Genomic DNA, 24,314 nt, shown 5'->3' with positions numbered 1-24,314 from the left:
CTAGAGAGAGGAATGGAATGTCTCAAGTGCATGACAAATCAGAGCCTGGGGGATTTGTTGTCAAACTAAAGCAACAGTTCACAACAGAAGCAGAAAATGTGTCTGCAACTTTCAGCACAACGTAGCCATGTCTTTTCCTAATGTGGTGGTGGGTGAGTAGAAAGAATGAAGACATTGGCTGCATGTTCAGTGCAAGAGGAGGTTAAACTGGGGCTCTTTAAGCCTTCACACTAGGATTACATATTAGAATTCTGGCTGATATGACGTTTTCACCCTCTTCCTCCAGAGAAGTCAACCAGGGGATCTACAGCCCCAGCACACAAGATGAATTCCTTTTGTTGTTTGTACATAGATTGCTGCTGCTTAACACACTTATGATGCTTTTGCCAGGAAAATCAAAAAGAGTCCAGTAGCACCTTTAAGACTTACCAATTTTATTGTAGCATAAGCTTTCGAGAATCAAGTTCTCTTCGTCAGATGCATGATACAAACTGGTCAAATACAGAAGAGGAGGAGGGAGAGGGGAGAGAAGGGGACATATATCAGAAGGGGACAAGATGAAATTAGCGGGGAGGAAAACTGACTCCACACCAAAAGGAGATGCTTACATTTACTAGCAAAGGAATGTTTTGGTTGCCTCCCCGCTAATTGCATCTTGTCCCCTTCTGATATATGTCCCCTTCTCTCCCCTCTCCCTCCTCCTCTTCTGTATTTGACCAGTTTGTATCAGGCATCTGACGAAGAGAACTTGATTCTCGAAAGCTTATGCTACAATAAAATTGGTTAGTCTTAAAGATGCTACTGGACTCTTTTTGATTTTGCTACTACAGACTAACACGGCTAACTCCTCTGGATCTTTTGCCAGGAAGAATCAAAGGCTTGGTTATGCTTCATGCCTTTTTAAACACAGCAGCAATCGACACTTCATGAGGGTTTCAAGATATGCTCTTTTGGTGAAATGCAGACCCTCAAGGATGCTGTGTTCAAGGTGATGATGAAAGAATGAAAATGGCAAATATTTGCATAGGTGAAAAATGGAAGGAAAACATATGCAAAATGAAATTATATAGGTTATCACTGCATTCGCTACAACAGCAGAATAATCCATGGTACTCTGGGACCAAATACAATATTCTGAGACTGAACTCTGGTTTTGGAACTGAAACAGTCTTGGTTGCCTTGATATCTGCTTTGAGAGTGACAAGAGGAGTGCAACCCTGTTTATTCTCTTGAACTTTTTGACAGCTTGTGATACTATTGATCATGGTTTCCTGTTCGTTAGTCTGGCTGAGTTTGGGGTTCAAGGAACCGCACTCTTATGGTTCCACTTGGGATATGACCACTCATTTCCAAAAACGGGTGCTCTGGGACAGCTGCTCAACTTGTGACATTTACACTATGGGGTCCTGCTTGGTTCTACTCTCTCTCTCATGTTATTTCACATCTAACTAAAACTATGGGAGAGACTGGGCATTTGGAAAGAGGTGCCATCAATATGCTAGTGACACCCAGTTCTACTTCTCTTTACCATCTGTCAAGGTTCTGAATGAGCACTTAGCATAATGTGAGCCAGTGAAGTAAAGCTCAGCCCAGATAAGACTGAAGTGCTGTTGGTCAGTGAATTGGTGAATAAGTAGGCAGCCTGTTTTGGATGGGGTTGCATTCCCCATGAGCCAGCCTACAACTGAAAGCTCAGATTTCCTCAGATGTAGCACCTCTTAGCAGCTTCAACCACTTTTTGGAAAGTGAGATTTGGCCTTTTTAAACCATATCATGATCAAACCCAGATTGGAGCACATTAAAGCGCTCTACAAGGGGCTGCCTTTTAAGACAGGTCAGATTCTTCAATTAGTACAAAATGTCATGGCCAGGTTGTTGTCAGGGTCTGGATCCAGAGAACATATCACTTTGGAATATCTACCCTGGCTTCTTGTCTCTTTCTGAGCACAATTCAAAATTCTGGTTCTTACTTGAACCAGAAGGGCTACTTTCTCCCACACTGTCCAGCCCTTCAGCTGAGAGCTTCATTCCAAACTCTGCTCTGTGTGGCTCTTTTTTGTGACAGAGAGAGAGGTGATGACTAGATATGAGGCTTTTTTGCTGATGATGCCCAATCTATGGCATGCACTCCCCCCAAATGTGTACCTGGTTCCTACTTGTTTGGCCTCCAGGCACTAGGTCAAGACTTTCTTTTCTGTAAGCTTTTAATTTAACTTTCTATCTTGACCATCTTTTTGCTTATTAAGTTGATCGTTTTTACATCTAATTTATAGCCAATAGGTTTTATTTATTTGTTTTATTTAGAAAATGTGTATGCTGCCTATCCAGACTGCTCAAGGTGGATCCTCACAATACCACAAAACTAAGTAAAAAAAAAACCCGTATCAATAAAATTTATCTCAAAAACAATCAAAGTAAATTAAAAACAAAAAATAACAATAAAAACCACCAATAAAGTAATCCAGAAAGCACATAAAAACAAAACAATCTAAAATGATGTCAATAAAACAGTCTAGAAGCAGACCATAAACCAGCTAGAAAAGCCAGGATCCCTTAATTAAAAGCCCGGGTAGAGAAAAATGTTGGACTGTCACCTAAAAGAATAGGTGCAAAGCAAGCTTCATTGGGGAGGGCATTCCAAAAGCTAGATGTCCTGCAAACAGCCTTGTTTCTGGTTGCCATCCACCTTACCTCCCTAGCAGAGAGAGCAAGGCTTGGGAAAAGGGTTTCAACTGGCAAGATGGACAGTATGGGAGGAGGAGGTCCTTTAAGTACTCTGGTCCCAAGCCATCTAGGGCCTTACAGGTAATAACCAGCCATTTGAATCATGCCAAGAAATGGATGGGCAGCCAATGTAGATCTTTCTGCATGGGGTGATACAATCCCTATAGTCAGCCCCTAACAACAATTTGGCTGTTGCATTCTGGGCCAACTGAAATTTCCAAACAATTTCCAAGGCAAATTCATATCCCAGCATATTACAGTAAGCTATCCTAGATAAGGTCACAGCATGGATCACCATGGCCAGATAATGACATTTGAGGAAGGGCCATAGGCAGCATATCAGCTGAAGGTGACAAAAGTTGTTACATGCCGTGGAGGAGACCTGAACCTCCAAGAGTAAGCCAGAATCCAGCAACACCCTCAAGCTAGAAATCTGTTGTTGTCTGACAGTCTGCTTGGTCAGTTTCTGTGGAGTTTAGATATGTCTTAGTTTTTGATAATTTTAATATTAAGCACATTATTGTTCTAGATTATGCTGAGTTAATAAAATAGTAATTTATTGGCCATGGTTATGTGCTTATACAGAACTGCAATGCACAAGAAAGAAGGGTCAGCAAGAGTAAGTGACTACCAAAGCAGATACTGGTCCACAAATGCAGACCATGACCAGCCTTGGATCTGTTGTGACCATTTTCTCCGAGGGCAATCCACTGAGTTCCACCACCTCTTTTCCCAGAAAAAAAGCCCTGGAGGACGGTATGGGTTGTATTGTCGAAGGCTTTCACGGCCAGAGAACAATGGTTGTTGTGGGTTTTCCGGGCTGTATTGCCGTGGTCTTGGCATTGTAGTTCCTGACGTTTTGCACTTCTTGATCAGATTTTCCCAGAGGATGTAACAGTCTTATTCCATCATTGTCTGACAACCAGTTACTTCCAATGGGATAACGAATTCTATGAACAGGTGGATGGGGTGGCCATGGGGAGCCCACTCAGCCCAGTTATAGCAAACTTCTACATGGAACATTTTAAAAAAACAGCTGTAGAATCAGCACCCCACAAACCTAGTGTATGGTTCCAGTTTGTGGATGATACATTTATCATTTGGAGCCATGGGGAGGAAGAATTGATGGGGTTTTTGAATCATCTCAACAACATCCACCGGAACATACAATTCACAATGGAGAAAGAAATCGAAGGAAAACTCCCATTTCTGGATACCTTGGTCATCCGCAAAGCAAACTGTCAGTTAGGTCACAAGGTCTACAGGAAACCAACTCACACTGATCGGTACTTACACAAAAACTCCAATCACCACCCCCGACAGAAAAGAGGCATAATGAAAACATTAGTGGATCGTGCAAGACGGATATGTGAGCCGCACTTTCTCAATGAGGAAATTAATCATCTAAACCACACACTTCAGGCAAATGGCTACTCCAGAAATGAAATCCGAAGAGCAATCAAACCCAGGATGAATCAAACAACCAAGGAAAAACAGTCTCCTACAGGAAAAGTGTTTTTGCCATATATCAAAGGAATTACTGATCAGATGGGAAAGCTTATGAAAAAGCATAACCTTCAAGCAGTATTCAGACCCACCCGAAAAATACAACAGATGCTACGATCAGCAAAAGACAGTAGAGACCCCCTCACCTCTGCAGGAGTATACCGTATACCCTGCAGCTGTGGACAAGTTTACATCGGGACCACAAAGTGTAGCATCCAGACAAGAATAAAAGAACATGAAAGACACTGCAGACTTGGACAACCGGAAAAATCAGCAGTGGCTGAACATAGCCTAACTCAAACAGGGCACAGTATCTTATTCCAGGACACCAAAATACTGGACAACACTTCCAACTACTTTGTCAGACTGCACAGGGAAGCCATTGAAATTCACAAGCATAAGCAAAACTTCAACAGGAAAGAAGAAACCTTAAGAATGAACAGAGCATGGTTTCCAGTTCTGAAAAACACCAGGCTAACAAAACACTCTATACTCGACAATAGCCCTGCAGAGAAGATTAGCACATCAAGCACCAATCCATATGCAAAAGAACCTCCTCAGGATACAGTGAAGCCTCCCGCCATTAGCATTCCACACCCTGGGAAACTCTTACAGGATGACTCAGCTCAACCCCACCCCTCCTGAGTAGATACAAATGACCTGCCAACATCTTTTCCACACTGTGACACTGAGATATCTCTGTCTTTTGGTGCTACACCTCTGAAGATGCCAGCCACAGCTGCTGGCGAAACGTCAGGAACTATAATGCCAAGACCACAGCAATACAGCCCAGAAAACCCACAACAACCACGGTATGGGTTGGTTGACCCTTGGGCCAGTCATGACAACTCCACCCGCTCTTGGACCAGTTTTTTTAAAAAAGGTGTAAGATAATCTCCCCCCCGCCCCAGGCCCCAACAAATATCTGAACAGATAAAAACTGCGGGAAAAGTAGAGAGAGTGCCAGAAGGGGGCAGGGTAGTTACGGGGCGGGGGGGTAGAGCTCTCTCCCTTGCAGCAGACGAACTCACACCGATTCCTGTATGAAGATACATCAGTATGGTTCTTAAGAATGGGATCAGACAAGAATGACAGATAAACAGCAGGCAACTTTTAAGTGAAAAATAATTCAGAATTTCTTTGCTCTGGTACACTTGCACAACCATATCGAGGAGGGATAAATAAGAAGGAAAATTAGTCTGGGGAAAGGAGTAACAGGGATACACAGAAAGAAAAGAAGTGGAAGAAGCACAATCGTAATCACAAAATACAATTATATTCCACAAAATTACAATTGCAAACTCCGCAAACGTGCAGAATCACAATTCTTCCGCTACAATAGGTAAATGTGATACAAAAAATTCAAGCCGTAATACATATAGGCAATAGGCTATGTAGAGGTACCAGTCAAGAGTCCAATTAAAGACCAATCGTGGTCGTATCAAGTAACAGTGTGAATGCGTATACAAAAAGCAGTGCTGCAAGCAGATAATTGGTGAAGTAAATGGATGGCAACGAGTATGAGCCGGCAGTCTTTCTTCGCTCGTTTCAGACTGCAATGTCTTTCTTCAGGCCACCATATCTGGAAATAACAATGCACAGTAATACTACAATTATCATGCCAATAGCACAAGATGTTACAAAATTAGACACCATTCAATTACTTACATCAAGGAAAAATTTCCAATCCATTCAATTCCACCAGGGTACCGCATCCGTAATACCTTAAGTTATCCAATGTGAAACACAAGCCCTCCTTTCCCATTTAAATATATCTCCTGATAAGTTAATTGAAACACGCCCAAATTAATAAGGGTTCCATTGCACTTTTCCCCGTTTACCAATTACAAGTATTATATATAGTTTTTAATAAATATTTCAATAATAAATACTTGATAAAAATGTTTTAAAATTTAAAACTTTTTGAATGTAGTATATTCTAAATGGGGAAGGCACCTAGAGAACCGGCGTTTAAGGGGAGGGCGAGAAGACTGAAGGGGGGGGAAGAGGGGGAAGGAGAAACAAGGAGGGAAGGTCATATAAGGGAACTTAAAGGGGACTATATAAGGCCTATTGTTATATTCATAAAAAGGATGAAAAATCGATGTCATGATTAAGGCCATGAGGGATCATAGTGTTTAATCGAAAGATCCATCTGATTTCTGCTTGAAGGAGGAACTTCACATGATGTTCAGACTTCGATATCGTTTCCAAGACCGAGAAACAAAAGGTTCTGTCATTAAGATGTGTAGAGCGGAAATGTTGGTATAAGGGTGTATCCATATTAAGATTTTTTATCCTTGAGATGTGCTCTTGGATGCGAAGGCGGACCGGACGGGTGGTGCATCCCACGTACAGGAGACCACAACTACACTGGAGGAGATAGACGACATATGAAGTATTGCATGTAGAGAAAGACCTGGAATAGAGTGGTTTACCGGTGAGTGGATGGCAGATCTGTTTTAAGTCTATGCAGAATCTGCATACACTGCAATGACCACAGGGGAAATGTCCTAATGGAAGATCGTTTTTTTCGGTCCCTCTCCTGAAGTCGGAGTGCACCAACATGTCCCGCAGGCTCTTGGTTCTCCGGTAGCCAATTTGAGGTGGTTTGTCACATCCAGGTAAGTTTTTAAGTATATTCCAGTACTTTCTGATGGTCTGAGTGATCGCTCCTGACATAGGAGTGAAATCAATGGCCCAGGTAATCCTATCTGGGTCCCGATCTCGAGGTCTATAAGTGAGTAGGTGGGATCGGGGTGTTGACTCGGCTCTTCTCATAGCCCGATTTACAGTCCAGCTGGGGTAATTACGTGCCATAAAGGCTGCCCCCATTCGTACTGCCTCTTTCTGGAAGTCTTGTCGGACCGTAGCATTCCTTTTGATACGAAGGAATTGTCCCACTGGTATATTTTTCTTTAGAGCTGATCGATGGTGAGATGTATATTCCAGGTAAGCTGCTCTATCTGTGGGTTTTCTATAAGGCTTGACCCCAAGTGATCCCACTGCTCGTTTAAACACAATCACATCTAAAAAGGAGAGATGTTCTGAACTGCTTTGATATGTGAATTTAATGTTAGGATCGATCCCATTAATCCAGTTCATGAATCCCTCTACCTGGTCCTTATGTCGAATTATGCAAAAAATGTCATCAATAAATCTCCTGAAGCAAATTAAATCCTCATGAAAGGGGTTGGATATTGGATTATAAATAAACCGTTCCTCTAAATCCGCCATATACAGAACCGCAATACTGGGAGCCGCCGGGCACCCCATAGCGACTCCCTTAATTTGATAAAAAAATTGGGATTCGAACCTGAAATAGTTCCTTTCCATTATAAGGTCTAACAGGTCTAGGAGGAAGCTGGTAGGAGGTGACCTCTCAGGACGGGAGTCAAAAACCTTCTCAATTACTATCCGAGCATCTTGATGGGGGATGGACGTATAAAGGGACTGAACGTCCATAGTAAGTAACTGTACTCCCTCTGGGACATCCATATTTTCTATTAGTTGGATAAAATCCGTGGTGTCCTGAATAAAGGATTTTACACTTTTAACAGCCGGTTGTAACAAGCGGTCAATATAGATAGCTAACGGCTCTAGGACCGAATTGCAAGCTGATATTATTGGTCTTCCTGGGGGGGATTGTAACGATTTATGAATTTTTGGTAAGCAATAGAAGACTGGGACTCTCGGATCTAAATTGGTAAGCAATAGAAGACTGGGACTCTCGGATCTAAATAAATCGTTACAATCCCCCCCAGGAAGACCAATAATATCAGCTTGCAATTCGGTCCTAGAGCCGTTAGCTATCTATATTGACCGCTTGTTACAACCGGCTGTTAAAAGTGTAAAATCCTTTATTCAGGACACCACGGATTTTATCCAACTAATAGAAAATATGGATGTCCCAGAGGGAGTACAGTTACTTACTATGGACGTTCAGTCCCTTTATACGTCCATCCCCCATCAAGATGCTCGGATAGTAATTGAGAAGGTTTTTGACTCCCGTCCTGAGAGGTCACCTCCTACCAGCTTCCTCCTAGACCTGTTAGACCTTATAATGGAAAGGAACTATTTCAGGTTCGAATCCCAATTTTTTTATCAAATTAAGGGAGTCGCTATGGGGTGCCCGGCGGCTCCCAGTATTGCGGTTCTGTATATGGCGGATTTAGAGGAACGGTTTATTTATAATCCAATATCCAACCCCTTTCATGAGGATTTAATTTGCTTCAGGAGATTTATTGATGACATTTTTTGCATAATTCGACATAAGGACCAGGTAGAGGGATTCATGAACTGGATTAATGGGATCGATCCTAACATTAAATTCACATATCAAAGCAGTTCAGAACATCTCTCCTTTTTAGATGTGATTGTGTTTAAACGAGCAGTGGGATCACTTGGGGTCAAGCCTTATAGAAAACCCACAGATAGAGCAGCTTACCTGGAATATACATCTCACCATCGATCAGCTCTAAAGAAAAATATACCAGTGGGACAATTCCTTCGTATCAAAAGGAATGCTACGGTCCGACAAGACTTCCAGAAAGAGGCAGTACGAATGGGGGCAGCCTTTATGGCACGTAATTACCCCAGCTGGACTGTAAATCGGGCTATGAGAAGAGCCGAGTCAACACCCCGATCCCACCTACTCACTTATAGACCTCGAGATCGGGACCCAGATAGGATTACCTGGGCCATTGATTTCACTCCTATGTCAGGAGCGATCACTCAGACCATCAGAAAGTACTGGAATATACTTAAAAACTTACCTGGATGTGACAAACCACCTCAAATTGGCTACCGGAGAACCAAGAGCCTGCGGGACATGTTGGTGCACTCCGACTTCAGGAGAGGGACCGAAAAAAACGATCTTCCATTAGGACATTTCCCCTGTGGTCATTGCAGTGTATGCAGATTCTGCATAGACTTAAAACAGATCTGCCATCCACTCACCGGTAAACCACTCTATTCCAGGTCTTTCTCTACATGCAATACTTCATATGTCGTCTATCTCCTCCAGTGTAGTTGTGGTCTCCTGTACGTGGGATGCACCACCCGTCCGGTCCGCCTTCGCATCCAAGAGCACATCTCAAGGATAAAAAATCTTAATATGGATACACCCTTATACCAACATTTCCGCTCTACACATCTTAATGACAGAACCTTTTGTTTCTCGGTCTTGGAAACGATATCGAAGTCTGAACATCATGTGAAGTTCCTCCTTCAAGCAGAAATCAGATGGATCTTTCGATTAAACACTATGATCCCTCATGGCCTTAATCATGACATCGATTTTTCATCCTTTTTATGAATATAACAATAGGCCTTATATAGTCCCCTTTAAGTTCCCTTATATGACCTTCCCTCCTTGTTTCTCCTTCCCCCTCTTCCCCCCCCTTCAGTCTTCTCGCCCTCCCCTTAAACGCCGGTTCTCTAGGTGCCTTCCCCATTTAGAATATACTACATTCAAAAAGTTTTAAATTTTAAAACATTTTTATCAAGTATTTATTATTGAAATATTTATTAAAAACTATATATAATACTTGTAATTGGTAAACGGGGAAAAGTGCAATGGAACCCTTATTAATTTGGGCGTGTTTCAATTAACTTATCAGGAGATATATTTAAATGGGAAAGGAGGGCTTGTGTTTCACATTGGATAACTTAAGGTATTACGGATGCGGTACCCTGGTGGAATTGAATGGATTGGAAATTTTTCCTTGATGTAAGTAATTGAATGGTGTCTAATTTTGTAACATCTTGTGCTATTGGCATGATAATTGTAGTATTACTGTGCATTGTTATTTCCAGATATGGTGGCCTGAAGAAAGACATTGCAGTCTGAAACGAGCGAAGAAAGACTGCCGGCTCATACTCGTTGCCATCCATTTACTTCACCAATTATCTGCTTGCAGCACTGCTTTTTGTATACGCATTCACACTGTTACTTGATACGACCACGATTGGTCTTTAATTGGACTCTTGACTGGTACCTCTACATAGCCTATTGCCTATATGTATTACGGCTTGAATTTTTTGTATCACATTTACCTATTGTAGCGGAAGAATTGTGATTCTGCACGTTTGCGGAGTTTGCAATTGTAATTTTGTGGAATATAATTGTATTTTGTGATTACGATTGTGCTTCTTCCACTTCTTTTCTTTCTGTGTATCCCTGTATTGGAAGTGGAACTCCCCCTCTTGTTTTGCCGAAAGGAGTAACAGGGCATGCCTTTGGACGCAAGTTAAACACATGCCCCAATTAGAAAAAATGCTCTAGCACTAAACTCCTACAGCACTCCAGAGAATAGTATGCTAATTTTAGAAGCCCGATTTCCCATGCTCACTAGCACCTGACAGTTCACATAGCTGAAGGGGAAATGATTATTCTAATCAGATAATAATTGGGCATGTTGGCTGCATTTATGCATAACAGCAATTCACTGCAGATGCCATTCTGGGTGATAATGGGCATCTGGAGGTGGAAATTCATGGAAGATCTAATAATGGCATCTCCAGGGTACAGTAGGCAAGTGGGTTATTACTCAAAACTTCTTTATTATAACCTTAATGAGTATTCTCACAGACACTGAAATGAAAGTGCAATCAAACAAAAGTGATGTCAGTTTACAAGTGTTCCTCCATGAACTGCAACCTCATATAATAACTAATCTAAGAGATTACACTGATAGCTGTCTTTTCATGGAACTTCTGCTTCTCAACTCTCACTGTATACGTTCAGCAGCAGGTCAGGAAGGGAAGGGAGTCCATATTATTGCATCAAAACAAGAAACTCTCCATGTGTTGCAGAATGATTGACAGAGCAACACCCCTTGCAACTTTAGCCTCACCGTACTCTCTAAGGACTCATCCAAACAACTTCTAAAATTCCTGGGCAACAATGGGCTCCTGTTTGCCCTGCGATAGTATCATACTTAGCATGGGATGACATCTGTACGACTGCACAGCCAAAGCCTCTCTCCGACCATAAAGTTATACTAGAGGGGATCACAACTGCTAACAATGCTCCCAATCCTCTGAATTAGGGTCATTTGCACATGCCGTAGCTATTCAGATAAATGAAGCATCTGATTTCTCACTGCATGCTACCAATGGCTCGGGCGCACTGAATTTGTACCTGGTAACTGTAGCTGAACACCAGTCTCTAATCCATTAGGGACCCTGCTCACCTGTGCAGAGTCAAGGATGGTGACTGAGGGAGCTGGGCAGTGCAGCCTACACATTCTGTGCTTACCAAAAATGCCTGCTCACCCACTGCCCTGAAAATTAATTTAAATGCCCAATTTACTGGCATGTGTGCTAACTCCAAGCAGAAGGTATCTCCCAGCTACTGAGGATGATGTGAAAGTACTGCATGTAGGGCTGGCCATGGAGAAAATAGGTCAGGTATGTCAGGCTTCTCCCGCATCTCAAAATCCACTAAGTTCCTATGTCTGCCTTCACTTCAAAGGAACTTGCTGCAGGTCCATATGTGTAGTAAGTGCTTGGCTGGTAGAACACAGAAATGATTCACAAGTTATGAATATTCTCTGATATGAGTGAATATTTCTGCTCATGCAAGCCATCTACTCATCTAAGTAACACAACATTCAAGAAGTTTCCTAACAGAAGACTCAAGAGCAGTTAGTGACACATGCTGAGCATAAGGAAACCCCTTGTGCATGTACGTGGATACTCCTATATAATCTATGAGTTTCTCCAATGCTTGTGCATATCAGAAGTAACGTATGAACTGATGCACAGTCAACTTCAACTTAGAAAACACATCTCAGGATTGCTACATTTCTGTAAATGTCTAGGACTACAGCATGGGGTTTATGGCAATTAAAAAAACAAATGTATAACTCATGTGTGAAAAATTATTTTTAAGTTAGGAGTATTTATTGGTTCTAGAGTTTGGCAATACCACCAGAACTCCTGAAAGCATCTTGCTCCACTCACTGTCCACCTTACAACATCTTCACAACTTTTTTTAGTCTGAGAAGCAGGACATGAATCTTTTAAATAAATAAAACCACATGTCTGTCATTCACAATACAAAACTAAAGTGCCTACTATCTTCTGTTGGAAAGTATTTGTCATCACCCCCTACTATCTTGTCTGACCCAAACAAGTTCAACATTTTACTAACTGCTGCAAACCACAGAATGGATAGCAAGTTTCCAGCAGCACAGCTAGAACAGAATGACCACTATTGATCTACATAACCCTGAATAAGGATGAACTGTCTATTAATTGCCTCCTAACCATCATATTTCCCTAGCGGCACTGAGCACAGCACACGTAATGCTGAGTATCTTCCACTCATCTCAGCCAATTGGTGGGAAGATAAATCAATAACATTCATGATTAAAGACTGCTTCAATAGCGGCCATTAAGAATCTACTGAATGTCAGGCCAGAATAGCAACAACTTGGGGCCAAACTACAAGTGATAGCAGCCATGGGTCCATCCCATGGCCACCAATGCCATTTTAGAAGCAGTTACAATTCTTTAAAAATTGTTATGGGGCCCCAAACTGGATCACACATATAGCCCAGCAGCCCCAGGAGCTTTTGTTTCTGTGCCTTTTCAGGTGCCAAAATAGCTCCCCCCATTGCTATATTGGCAACTGAAAAGGCACGGGGGGCGGGGAGAGAACAAGAGCTCTGAGGGTTAATGTGCACATGATCTTGATTGGGGCCCTGTAGCAGTTTTTAAAGAATTGTAACTGCTTTTAAATGGTTTTGGTGGCCACAGGATGGACCCACGGCTGCTACCACTTGTAGTTTGGCCTTCAACTGCACCCAAACCCTTCATGTACTGAACAAATAGCTAACTATGAGATGGGTATTTACAAGCAACTACAACTGATGCCCAGAGGCAAGGTGGGGCTACGACTGTACTTTTTATTCAGGCAAAGCCCATGGAATAGACCCCAATTGACACTGCAATAACAACAGAACAGCCTTTGGCATGCTTAATAGGACAGATCATCAATATTGAGCTGAAGAAGCATGTGGAAATTTTAAGGAATCAATCATATTGATGAAAGTGTGCTCTGAAAGGGAACTAAAATGAAAACCTAACAGATTTGTTGTTTTTTTGGAGTGCCTGAAAACTCCACAACCCCACAGATGAGAAATCCCATCACACAGATGTCAGACACAAGACCTCTTTGGCTTGCTGCCTCTGGAATCAACGTCAAAACACCATCTTCCGATAGGAAAAACACATAATCCAGTGAGCCCATGGAGAGACATCAGAGGTGTAATGTGTAAAGAACTGAGACAGTTCTTTTGTACTAGCAACCAAGCTAGTTTTCAGAGCTTTTGAATAGGAACAGTGAGGTAGACATTGTCAGACTTTTACAGCATATTCTTCAGCCAATTTTTCCAGGTCTTGCAATTAACAAAGAATACTAATTACAATTAATGCTAGTAAAGGTGGAAGGCAGTAGGAAAAGAGGAAGACCCAAAATGAGGTGGCTTGACTCAATAAAGGAAGCCACAGCCTCCAGTTTGTAAGGCTATTAATGATAGGACATTTTGTAGGTCGTAAGTGCATAGAATCACCATCAGTCAGAAGTGATCTGATCGCAAACTGCAGGACAAGCCAAACACTATGTTGGTCTCACTGTGTGAAAGTGCTGTGGAAAGGGAGAAGTGAAGTACAATCCTAATAATAATTAATGTGCTTATATACCGCTCTTCTAGACAGATTAGTGCGTCACCCAGAGCGGTGAAGAAGTGTTATTATTATCCCCACAATACAGCTGAGGAGCTGGTGCTGAGAGCAGTGGCTTACCCAAGGCCACCTGCTGAGCTCATGGCAGTAGTGGGATTTGAACCAGTAGAGTGCTGATTCGCAGTTGAACTACTTAACCACTGTGCTACAGCAGCTCTCAATCCTAAGGAGAATTATACCCTTCCAAGTCTATTGAAACCAATGGGCTCAGAAGGTTTTAACAGTTCTTAGGATTGCACTAGTAGTGTCCTTCTACAGAACACATCCTTTTCATCACACGTTATGCTCTCAACCTCAACTGTCTGCATACATGTTATTCCTCTCTTTCTATGCTTCTCTTCTCAACCTCCAGCCTTACCTGGCTACTTAAGCTCCAGAGTTTCAAAAGATGCCTCTTATATACAGTTCTGTACCACCACACAACCTAAATGCAAGATTTCTCTCTTCCTTTTTTTAAGGTTCATAACAATATATAAAAGCAAAATGAAACATTCAAGACAGGAGCCAGCACCAACAGCTGCAAAACTAGCAAGCAGTCCAATACACGGATGTCCCCCACCAGCAACACTCAAACATTCAGTTAGTTTGTTATCTATTTCTTTTAAGGTCCAGAGGAAAGAAGGTGGTTTGCTGTACCAAAGGACCCCAGCTGACCTCTAGTAGCAGAACTGGGCCAAGTCTTAAAGGAAAGGGGCAGGAGCTCACAGGAGTTCTCAAGACCTTGAGAAACCTGTTACAACATCCAAAGATACTATTTCGAGTTACTTTGTTCCTAGGAGTTACTAGTATTGGGCTTGGCCTGCCACAGGTTGTTCAGAAATTTTCAGGATAACTTTGGAAATTGTTTTCATTCAACCAGTCCTATGCACAATATAAACACAGACAGGGACTTCAGCCAAAACGAGACTGTGAGAGAACAGGGACTAAGGCCACACTTAGGTTTTAATGGCAGACTTTAGGAAATTACCAATATCCATTCCCCAAGACAGGATTTTTTTAACAATCAAAGACTGCTGTATAAACCCACAGGGCCTCTCACTGCACTAGAAAGGCGCAGGAATAAGACAATGTGCAAGAATGACCACACGATAATCATGATGAAATAGTCCATGCCGATAGCACTGTGTAGATTCAAGTGCAAAAATGAAAGCAGCATTCTACAAGAGACTAGGGCAGGGGGTGGGGGGTGGGGAGAGACAGGATATGAACTTGCTTCTTCATGAGTTATTTCATGGTAGGGGAAATAAAGGAGGTGACTCAGCAACTCACAACGGTGAGGATGTTATTCTTCATCTTAGCCACTAACCAGCCAGCTCATTTCCCCCCCCTTACACGCTAACCCAACACACGTGCTTTTTAAGAAAATGCACCACAAGCATCCTGGAGCATTGGCACCAGCCATTCACTAGTGTGCATGCAAACACACGTAAGTCAGAAGCATGACTGACTGTTCTCTGATGTCAGGTTGCCAGACTTTCAGGCATCACTTCCAGTGTACATCATGAAGAAAGCTTTTGGGACACCAACCTTAGAGGGTAGCAGATACACGATCAAAATATGAATACTTCTCTTGTTGTTCTCCTATCCTTCATGATATCCAGCCTAAGATATTTTCTTGTCTCTTTCCTCCATTATGGACAGAGAAATGGATTTCAGACATCAAGGAAGGATATAAGAAATAATTCTAAGGGCCTGTAATCAATGGCTTTACTCTTTCGTTCTTGAAAATACAGTGACCCAAATCACACCCAGAGAAGTTCTGTGGTCCATGACACAGCTGGAGGGTCAGAGTGAAAAACAGGAGTGAATTTGACATGGCTGTGTTGTTGAAGACCACCAGATGCAGTTCTTCCACAGGGTGAACACATGAACTGGTGAATACAACTGCAGCTTCCAGTTTGAGAATTGCGGGGGGGGGGCAGGGGGTGTCACCCAAATGATGAACATGGCTTTTTGTAAACTATGATTGCTTCTTCTCACATATCCCTGATGCAATTATGGGAGAACAGTCAAATGAGGACAACTCAGGTTGAACTAAGCGGACAACATTCACACCACATGGACTAGGCTCCTGCATTTACAAAAGAAATAGAACAGGGATGCCTAAAGTGTCATGGGAGCACTGCACAAAAAGAAGGAAAAACAACTCATGAGGGTTGTGTGTGTGTGTGTGCGTGCGCGCGTGTGTGTGCGTGCATAAAAAAAATCTCTGCTGTGCTTTGAGTTACTGCTTTAAGATTTACTGCTTCTGTACATTTTCTTTCAATAATAATTATTTATTTCATTTTAATTGTAAATCAGCCCAAGAACCAGATGTTTGGGGGAGGGATATAAATGTTTTAAAGAAATAAATATATGAGTCGGTTTGCACCCAGAGCCTGCCTTTATAAAGGCGTAATGCAGAAGGCAACATTTACACTTCTTTGCATACATCTGGAGGGTTTGTTGCCAGCACCCACAGAGACAAAGCATTTTAAAGCACATGGAAAGGAAGCTTGTGAGCTGCTTGCAGCCTAATCTGAAGAGGGCTCTTTGTTGGGCAGAACCACTGTTGTTTGGATATGTCCGCAGCAGGCTGCAGCACAGCTACAGTGAGAAGACTTCAATTTTATTACATTTTTCCAAAGCCACACTCCAAGGCTGAGTGCCAGATTACATTAATCCTAACGTTATGTTGGCTGACAAGAGGCTTTCTTGCTGTGTATGTCATACACAGCAGAAAGCAAGAGAGAAATAAACACAAAAACGGGACATGCTTGGTTCCATTTCTGCATAGCCTCATGAATGTGAAGGCCAGACCAATTGCTGAGGACTCTTTTACTCTCTTCCTCCTAACATCTAATCCAAACAACAAACAGTGATTCATCAGCATGCTGCAAATCTCCCAACTCCCACCTAACAGGAAAGATTATGGGAGGCAGGGGTGGGGAGACACATAATGTGATGACCGCACATTACACTTTGTTTGTATTAGACAAGGACAAGAGAGTAAGGAGATATGAAGTCAGTTCCACGTCTCTTATAACACCTAGATAAGAAGGTCTGTACCATGCTGCTTATTTTTCACTTAAGAATGGGAGCCGTTCAGTGCTGCCTAAGGTTTTCTAGCAACCTTTCTGGCCTCCATACCAGGCAGAAGTTCAGCTTTTCCCATTACTGCATCTCCTTGCTTGAAAAAGATTCAGTTGTTAAATATCAACCCATCATGCAGCTATCAAAATTACAGAAGGCCCATCACAAAAAAGAAGACACTTTTACCCCTGTAGTGATTATATTACTTTTATTACATGGTGACACTTTATGTTCCATCTTATCCAAACTTTAAAAAAACATACAGCCTACGCCTCAAGACTTGAAAGAGAATGCCTGTGTAACTCAGCCCTCAGCTAGTTCTCTTCCTACTTGGGGAGTTCTTCCTCTGCTTTCCCTCTCTGTGTCAAGGTACTTCAGGGATGTCCTTTTGGCCCTCTAATTTTCTTGCTACATTCTGTCCCTGGGTCTCACTTCTTTCAGGGCCACCTCTACACTGAGGGCACGAAGCTCTGTCCTTGAATTTCTTCCTCCCATTGAGTCCTGTATCTCCAACTGCTTGTCTGAGACAGCAATGACGAATCCAAGCAGATGTGCCAAACGAAATTCTTTCCAAATTTTCATCTTTCCTCTTATTTCTTCTCTCATCATATTCTTTCTGTACCCACTGATATTACCATCCATCTTGTTGATCAGGTATGTTTTACTCCATCCTCATCCAGTTCGCCCCACATATTCAGTCACGTCAGGTTGTTTCTGCCTGTACAACACTGCAAAAATCACAGCACTTCTTCCCTTTCTCCTTTAGCAGAAGTCTGACTCATGCTCTGATCATGCCTTGACTACTGTAATCTTCTCTTCCCTGGTCTCTGTCATATCTTAGGAATCTCACACACAACCAGTCAACACAAAAGTATCTCCTTCTCCTGTAGTTCAGACCACACAATGTAATCGCAACTAGATCTCCACATCGACAACATGCATATTCTCAGACCCAGCATATATTCATCCTCCTCGCATTTAAAGCCCTCCATGTTCTTGCTTCCCTCATCTCTGTGCCCTTCTCCCTGAAGATTTCTTTCTCCCTGACCATGGCTTCTCCAGTCTCATCACCCTCTGCCATCCAAACTCTTAGATGAACTTTCCCTTTCTCCCTAGCTACACCTTATGCTTGGAATTCCAGTCTGCTTCTCCCTCTTCCTTTCAATTCCCTTTTCAAAACCCACTTTGGGGGGTGCACAAACATTCTGCCTCTATCCCTCTCACCTCCAACTTTTCAACTTTCCATAGCTTCCTCTTGTGCTGAATTGCAGAATGCAAACTCCTGGGGCAAAGACCTGCTGTTGTGTTTGTTGCTCTGCAAAGAATCAAGTAGATTGATAGCACTGTATATAATAACTCTTGGTCAGAACAAAATAATTGATTATCCTAAAGACGGTTTTTGCCACCTTCTGTGCAATGCACATTGTCAGAAACCAGGTTATTGAGTGAGAGATACCCACGTATTCAAGCAGACCTAGAAAAGGCACTGTCAGACCGATAAGCCCCGGTTCCTCATTCCAGATGTGTGAGATTACTCAGTGGTGAGAGAAGGCACTCTGAGCATACACTGAGCATCATCTCTGCTTTATTACTATTCATGTTCATTGCATTTGAATGAGTGATAGGTCAGCGACCTGGCAGAAATTAAACCTCCGACAAAAGACAACATGACCTAAGAGAAATAACTGTTCATCCTCACATTGTAACAAAACTTCTGGTTTACTGGTTTCTTGATGCTTTCCTGCTTTCTTTCAGCACTATCTTTCCTTGAAATAGAAAGCAACAGTGCTTAGCTCACAGTATCAACGTCCCAGGTGGGACTCTCTCACCGATCAGCCTATCTACATGATCCATATTTAGAACTACACTATGTCAGGATATTTTTCACAGAAAGGGGGGTAGAATGGAGCGGGCTCCTCAACAAACAGGTATTCTTTGTCTACAAGAGAAACTGTTTCAGCAGAAAGTTCCTACAATGCACTCTTCCCAGTTTATGAAGTTACAAATATCCCCAAGTTCTGTGGATTTGATACTCCACAGTTCCCAAGAGTATCACCTGTTTGATTCCAGAGGCTCCCTGTACCCTTCAATCATGGAATGTAATCGAAAGTCTCAACAAGAAATACAGCTCCTTGCTTGGAGTAGGGGAGGACATGGGGGAAGCTGTGACAACAGTGAGAAATCACTTTCAGAGAAAACCTGGAAATGACATCACACCTCTCTAGGAATAGCCAGAAAATCTATGGTAAAAGCTTCTGTTTTTCCCCAGAAATTATCTCACACAATTGGTGAAGGCACTTTTTTAAACACCATTTTTCTCTCACCTGCCGCAGGACGAGGGTGAGAAAATGGCATCCCTAGTTGGAAAGGAGGTTCACACAGGGATCTGAGAAAGTAAAATGTGATTCTTGAAAGTCTGACCTGTGTGATAAGACACTTGAGCTCAGTCCTCTCCATCTCCCAGGTCGCCTTGGCCTTGACAAACTGTTGCTGCAGCTCATTCATGCCTCTCCTCTCTTCACGCAGCTCTGTGCACAGTTCCTTTAAGATTACCTTCATGTCTGAAAGGGTCTTGATGTACTCATTGGGCTGCTGAAAAGACAAAGAGATGTGCCAAATAAATTCTCAAGTGTTTTGGACAGTGTTGCCGCTGTTTATCCACAATCCTCTTTAGATGAAGAAATTTGTTCCACCCTTCCTCCAAAGAGGTCAGCACATGCATGAAGTCCTTTCCCATTTTATTTTCTCAACTATCCTGTAAGATAGGTTAGGGGGAATGTGAATGGTCAAAGGTCACACAGCGAGCCTTATAGATTTGAACCTGCGTCGCCCAAGTCCTAGGCCTGACACTCTTTAACCACAATATACATGCCATTAATGCTGAAGAAGCAGCACACACGAGAGAAACTAAAGGCAAAGAGAAGCAGCTTGGTTTGAGCTATACCACTTCTCTCAAACTTTGAATTCTTGGAGGCAAATTAGCCTAGGGAAAGCACAATCAGACCCAGCCAGCCTCAGATGTTTGTGGTGTGTAGGGAATGGGCAAAAAGCAAGAGAAACGTGCAGCCCAGATGAAAGTGACCAGGTTGGCCACAGACTCTGAGGGCCAACCAGGTGAGATGCTGAAGGGAGCTGCCAGCATTTTTGGAGGGGTTTTTTTTGGGGGGGGGGTTCAAAAGGTTGTGAAGCGCTATTCCAGTCATTACTGTGGCATCAGGGAGGGGGGTTGGGCCTTCCTGTTCATGCCATTTTCTTGGTAACTGAATTTGTGAAACCACTGGGAGCTCTGCTCCTGAAATTTCTGGGGTCTTATCTGATTTGGCTCTATGCCAGCAGTCTAAAAATGCAAACAAAGAACATCTTTCCATGCCAAGTGAGCAAAAGAGCACTTAAGAACTTGTGTGCTGTAATGTGGCTAACAAAGGCAGTCCGATTAAGTGCAATGATCAGTCTGGGAATCCTGGGCATATTCAAATGGCAGACCTCCCACTCTTTTCTTTCCTCCTGTTCTCAATACCGCTTTGGAAAGTTCAAAATCCAAAGTTTCTATCACATTTACTTACAATGCTTGCCTTAGTATGCTTGCCTAATGCTTAAAGTTAGTATTACTACTGGCAGCGTTGGGATCTTTCTCTTTTGCAGCCAGGACTGTGGCCAAGAAAGGAGAAAGGTGGAGGAATTGTGGGGCAGAATGGGAGGCATGGCTTGGAACCATGAGAGCATAAAGATCAGTGAATTGAACATAAAAAGTCGTGAAAGACACCTAAGGTCCATACATGAATAAGTCATCTCAGATCAAAAACTACAGACAGAATTTTCACATCGTGTCAAACAAAATGAAGTCAGTTCATACATTCAGATGTATCGTGGAGAGCTATCAAGGGATACACATGAATGGGTGAACCAGTCCTAAAATACTGTTCAGAATCACCAGAAATCCAGGCTCCATATACACTGGGCCTCCCGTGTCCCATCTCACCGTGTTCTGAGACCAGCCGTCTCCGATACACATCTTGTTATCTGCTTGCTGCTGGGGGTTCCGTTCCTCCTCTTCTATCAGCAGGTACAGTTCTTTCATGCTATTCACCTGGGAAAGCACAGAATAGAACATAACGTGAGCCGAAGAGTCTGCAGTGGCTGCAGCTACATGCTTCATGCACAAAAAAAGCAAGTGTGCAGCCCACTGGAAAGTCAAGCTGATGGTAAAGCATTTAAGACTCTCTGCAACAAGATAAATAGAAGAGATCAGAGCACAAGATGAGGCTGTCTGGAGCGTGCACCAAGTTTCTCCATTGTCCCGTCAGCCTTGTTGCTTTTTCTGCACCAGGCACTCTACAGCACACTTGCCATCATTTGAATTCTTCCGCAGCTAGCCTATAAAGAGGCTGTTGTTCCCAAGCCGACAATCACTCAGCTGCCCACAGACCATGTATTCTGCTCTCATCAGGAATGAGGCAGTAACAAGAGGCTATTTCTCTATCTGACTAAGCCTCCCCTTCTCCTGATATTCAGATGCGGTATTGCTTGCTGGCAATTATCAGACCAGTAAAACAAACAAAAAAAGATGCCCCTCTAAACAAAAGTGGGAATAAAATGAATATATGCTAGAATGGGGATTACAGGTTCCTACAAGAGGCCACAGCCTCATCTTCAGGCTGTGGTAGAGTTTACAGCTCTCTCTTCATTTATGCAGAGGCCAATTCTCTTTGCGCATTTTCATCCATGAAAATAACCTCGTGTGCTTTTTTACTCCTATCACTTGTGAATGTTGTTCACACAGGACAGAATTCAGAAGAGACATCAAATATATACTGCAGCCAAGGTGGGTTTCTTATTTGCATTAAGATCCAACTGAACACAAAAGTTATTTATAAATAAACTTAAACCTTGGGTGCAACATCACTCTAAGTAGCTGACCTTTATTGTGCTATACTTTGTACAGCTGAGAGAACCTGAGCACTGAAGGCTAGATAGCAAAGCTTGCCTTCAAAGGACCACAGACATACAATGGACAGGAGGAGTTAGATACAGCTAAGCTGATATGGCCCCTTCTCAATACATACTGCTTAAGCCCAAAGCAAGAACATACAGCATCACCTGCTCTCCTCTGGGAGAAATAATACTGTGCGATCCAACCATTGTATTATATTAATCTTATCTTTCTCCTTTCTTTTTCTTTGGCATAATAAGAACTCATGAGTGACAGGAAGTGTGGAGGGAAGGATGTGGCCAATGTGGAAAAAGACATCAACTCAGCAAAAACTATTAACAGAAGCAAAAATACATGCAAATGACATAATTGTCTATTCTAAAGTAAAATGCATTTACGTGTATTTTTGCATGTATTTATATCCAACTTCTCTCCACAACAGGGACCCAAAGCAGCTTAGAACTTCATTCTCCCCTCCTCCATTTTCTCACAAGAACAACCCTATGAGGTAGGCTAGGCCGACAGAATGTGACTGGCCCAAGGTCACCCAGCAAGTTTCCATGGCTACTGTAGCACAGTGGTTAAGTGGCTGGGCTCTGAACCACCACTCTGCTGGTTTGACTCCCACCACTATCATGAGCTCAGTAGGTAAGCCACTCCTCTCAGCCCCAGATCCCCAGCTGTATTGTGGGGATAATAATAACACTGACTTTATTAACTGCTCTGAGTGTGGCACTAATCTGTCCAGAAGAGCAGTATATAAGCACACCGTGGTGGTGGTGACGGCAGAGTGGGAATTCAATCCTGGATATTCCAGGGTTCTTTCTAGTCCAGCACTCTACCCACTACAACATGCCATCTGACAATGGTAGTACAGAAGTACTCCAAGCACTTGTTTGCTCTGGACAGGACGTGCATGCCTGTGCATGCCGCTCACTGTACCTCCAAGAAGTCATTGCCTTCATTCTGCAGAATCTTGCCCTGTCTCCAACGTTTCAGGAACCACTTGAGCTTCATGAACAGGAGCAAGAAATTTTGCTTGAACTGCTGGGATTCCTGCACCAGAAGATTTTTCTCTTGACTCCAGAATTTTTGCTCCAGCCTCCTCTGAAGGTTCAGGCTCTGCAGTTCAAAGTCCCGCCTCAGGAGGCCCTTCTGGTGATCTTCCTTCAGCTGAACAGGAAGAGCAAGAATGTTAGACGGAGAGCAAGGATGTTAACCAGAATAAAATAGTTGCAGGACCAGCAGTACGCAACACCAAAATATTGTTTATTGATCGATTACAGAAGACAGTCGTTGCAAATATTGAGCTTCAGTGGCCTCAGGTGGAATGGGTGTCGTACTGGAATGGACGCTTTGGAAGTTGACAGGACTCAAGGAACTGCCTGCAACTTCTCTGCATGAAATGGCTGCCTACTGATCAAGTCTGTGGGACACGGGAAGCCAACGGTTTGTAAGAAACCTTTCCATATGCTCTATTTTGAGGATATAAAGAGATTTTAGACAAATTTTGACTGTTTTGGCAAGGACTAATGTCATAGCAGACACACTGTCAACCTGTTTAAATTTCTGAACTTTCCATTCAAGTTGTGCATGTGCAACCAAGAGCCCCAGAATTCTTTTTTGTTGGTTTTTTTTGGAGGGGGGAGGGGGAAATGAACAACTAACCTAAATTCTTATTTAAAAAAAGGTAAAGGTAGTCCCCTGTGCAAGCATCGCCGACGTTTTCTTGGCAGACTTTTTACAGGGTGGTTTGCCATTGCCCTCCCCAATCACCTACTTTACCCCCAGGAAACCGGGTACTCATTTTACCGACCTCAGAAGGATGGAAGGCTGAGTCAACCTTGCGCCGGCTACCTGAACCTGGCTCCTGCCAGGATTGAACTTGGGTCATGAGCAGAGCTTGGACTGCTTACCACTCTGCACCTTGTATTTAATACCTGATACCAGAATACCGAGTCATACAACACTCACAGATGGAATATACACAGAGGTCTAACTAAAAGCACCAGGAAATTGTCTTGCCACTATATTTTACCCATATATATTGTTATGGGATTTCATCAGAAAGGTCTAGGAAGCAAAGAAATTTTTGGATTCTCAGGCTTGCAAGAGAGCATCCTATGCAACTTTGGTTCTTTGGCTGTTGGTGGTGCAAGAACAACAAATTATTACCTGAAGTGCTCCAGAATGGCCATTTTTATTTGGGAACAGAGGCGTCCAACTGCTCCAGGTACCTGTTCCCAAATTTCTAGCAATTTTGAGGCATTTCAGAAAACCACCAAGAACCAACACAGTTTAGATATGACATTACCAAGCGATGTACGCT

At 42.7% G+C, this 24,314-nt stretch overlaps 1 protein-coding gene across 1 annotated transcript in view; it reads right to left on the bottom strand.

The window, feature by feature from the left end:
• SOGA1 (suppressor of glucose, autophagy associated 1) overlaps positions 1 to 24,314 on the bottom strand; it is a 105,140-nt gene that overhangs the window by 6,868 nt on the left and 73,958 nt on the right. The window contains exons 8-10 of the mRNA XM_054979207.1: positions 22,928 to 23,158; positions 21,035 to 21,142; positions 19,477 to 19,644 (exon numbers count right to left, since the gene is read on the bottom strand). Of these exons, the coding sequence (XP_054835182.1) occupies positions 19,477 to 19,644; positions 21,035 to 21,142; positions 22,928 to 23,158 (507 nt within the window). The remainder of the gene's footprint in view (positions 1 to 19,476; positions 19,645 to 21,034; positions 21,143 to 22,927; positions 23,159 to 24,314) is intronic.

The sequence above is a fragment of the Eublepharis macularius genome, chromosome 5 (genome assembly GCF_028583425.1).
Source record: "Eublepharis macularius isolate TG4126 chromosome 5, MPM_Emac_v1.0, whole genome shotgun sequence".
NCBI lineage: Eukaryota > Metazoa > Chordata > Lepidosauria > Squamata > Eublepharidae > Eublepharis > Eublepharis macularius.
This window is presented reverse-complemented; position numbering and strand designations above follow the sequence as displayed.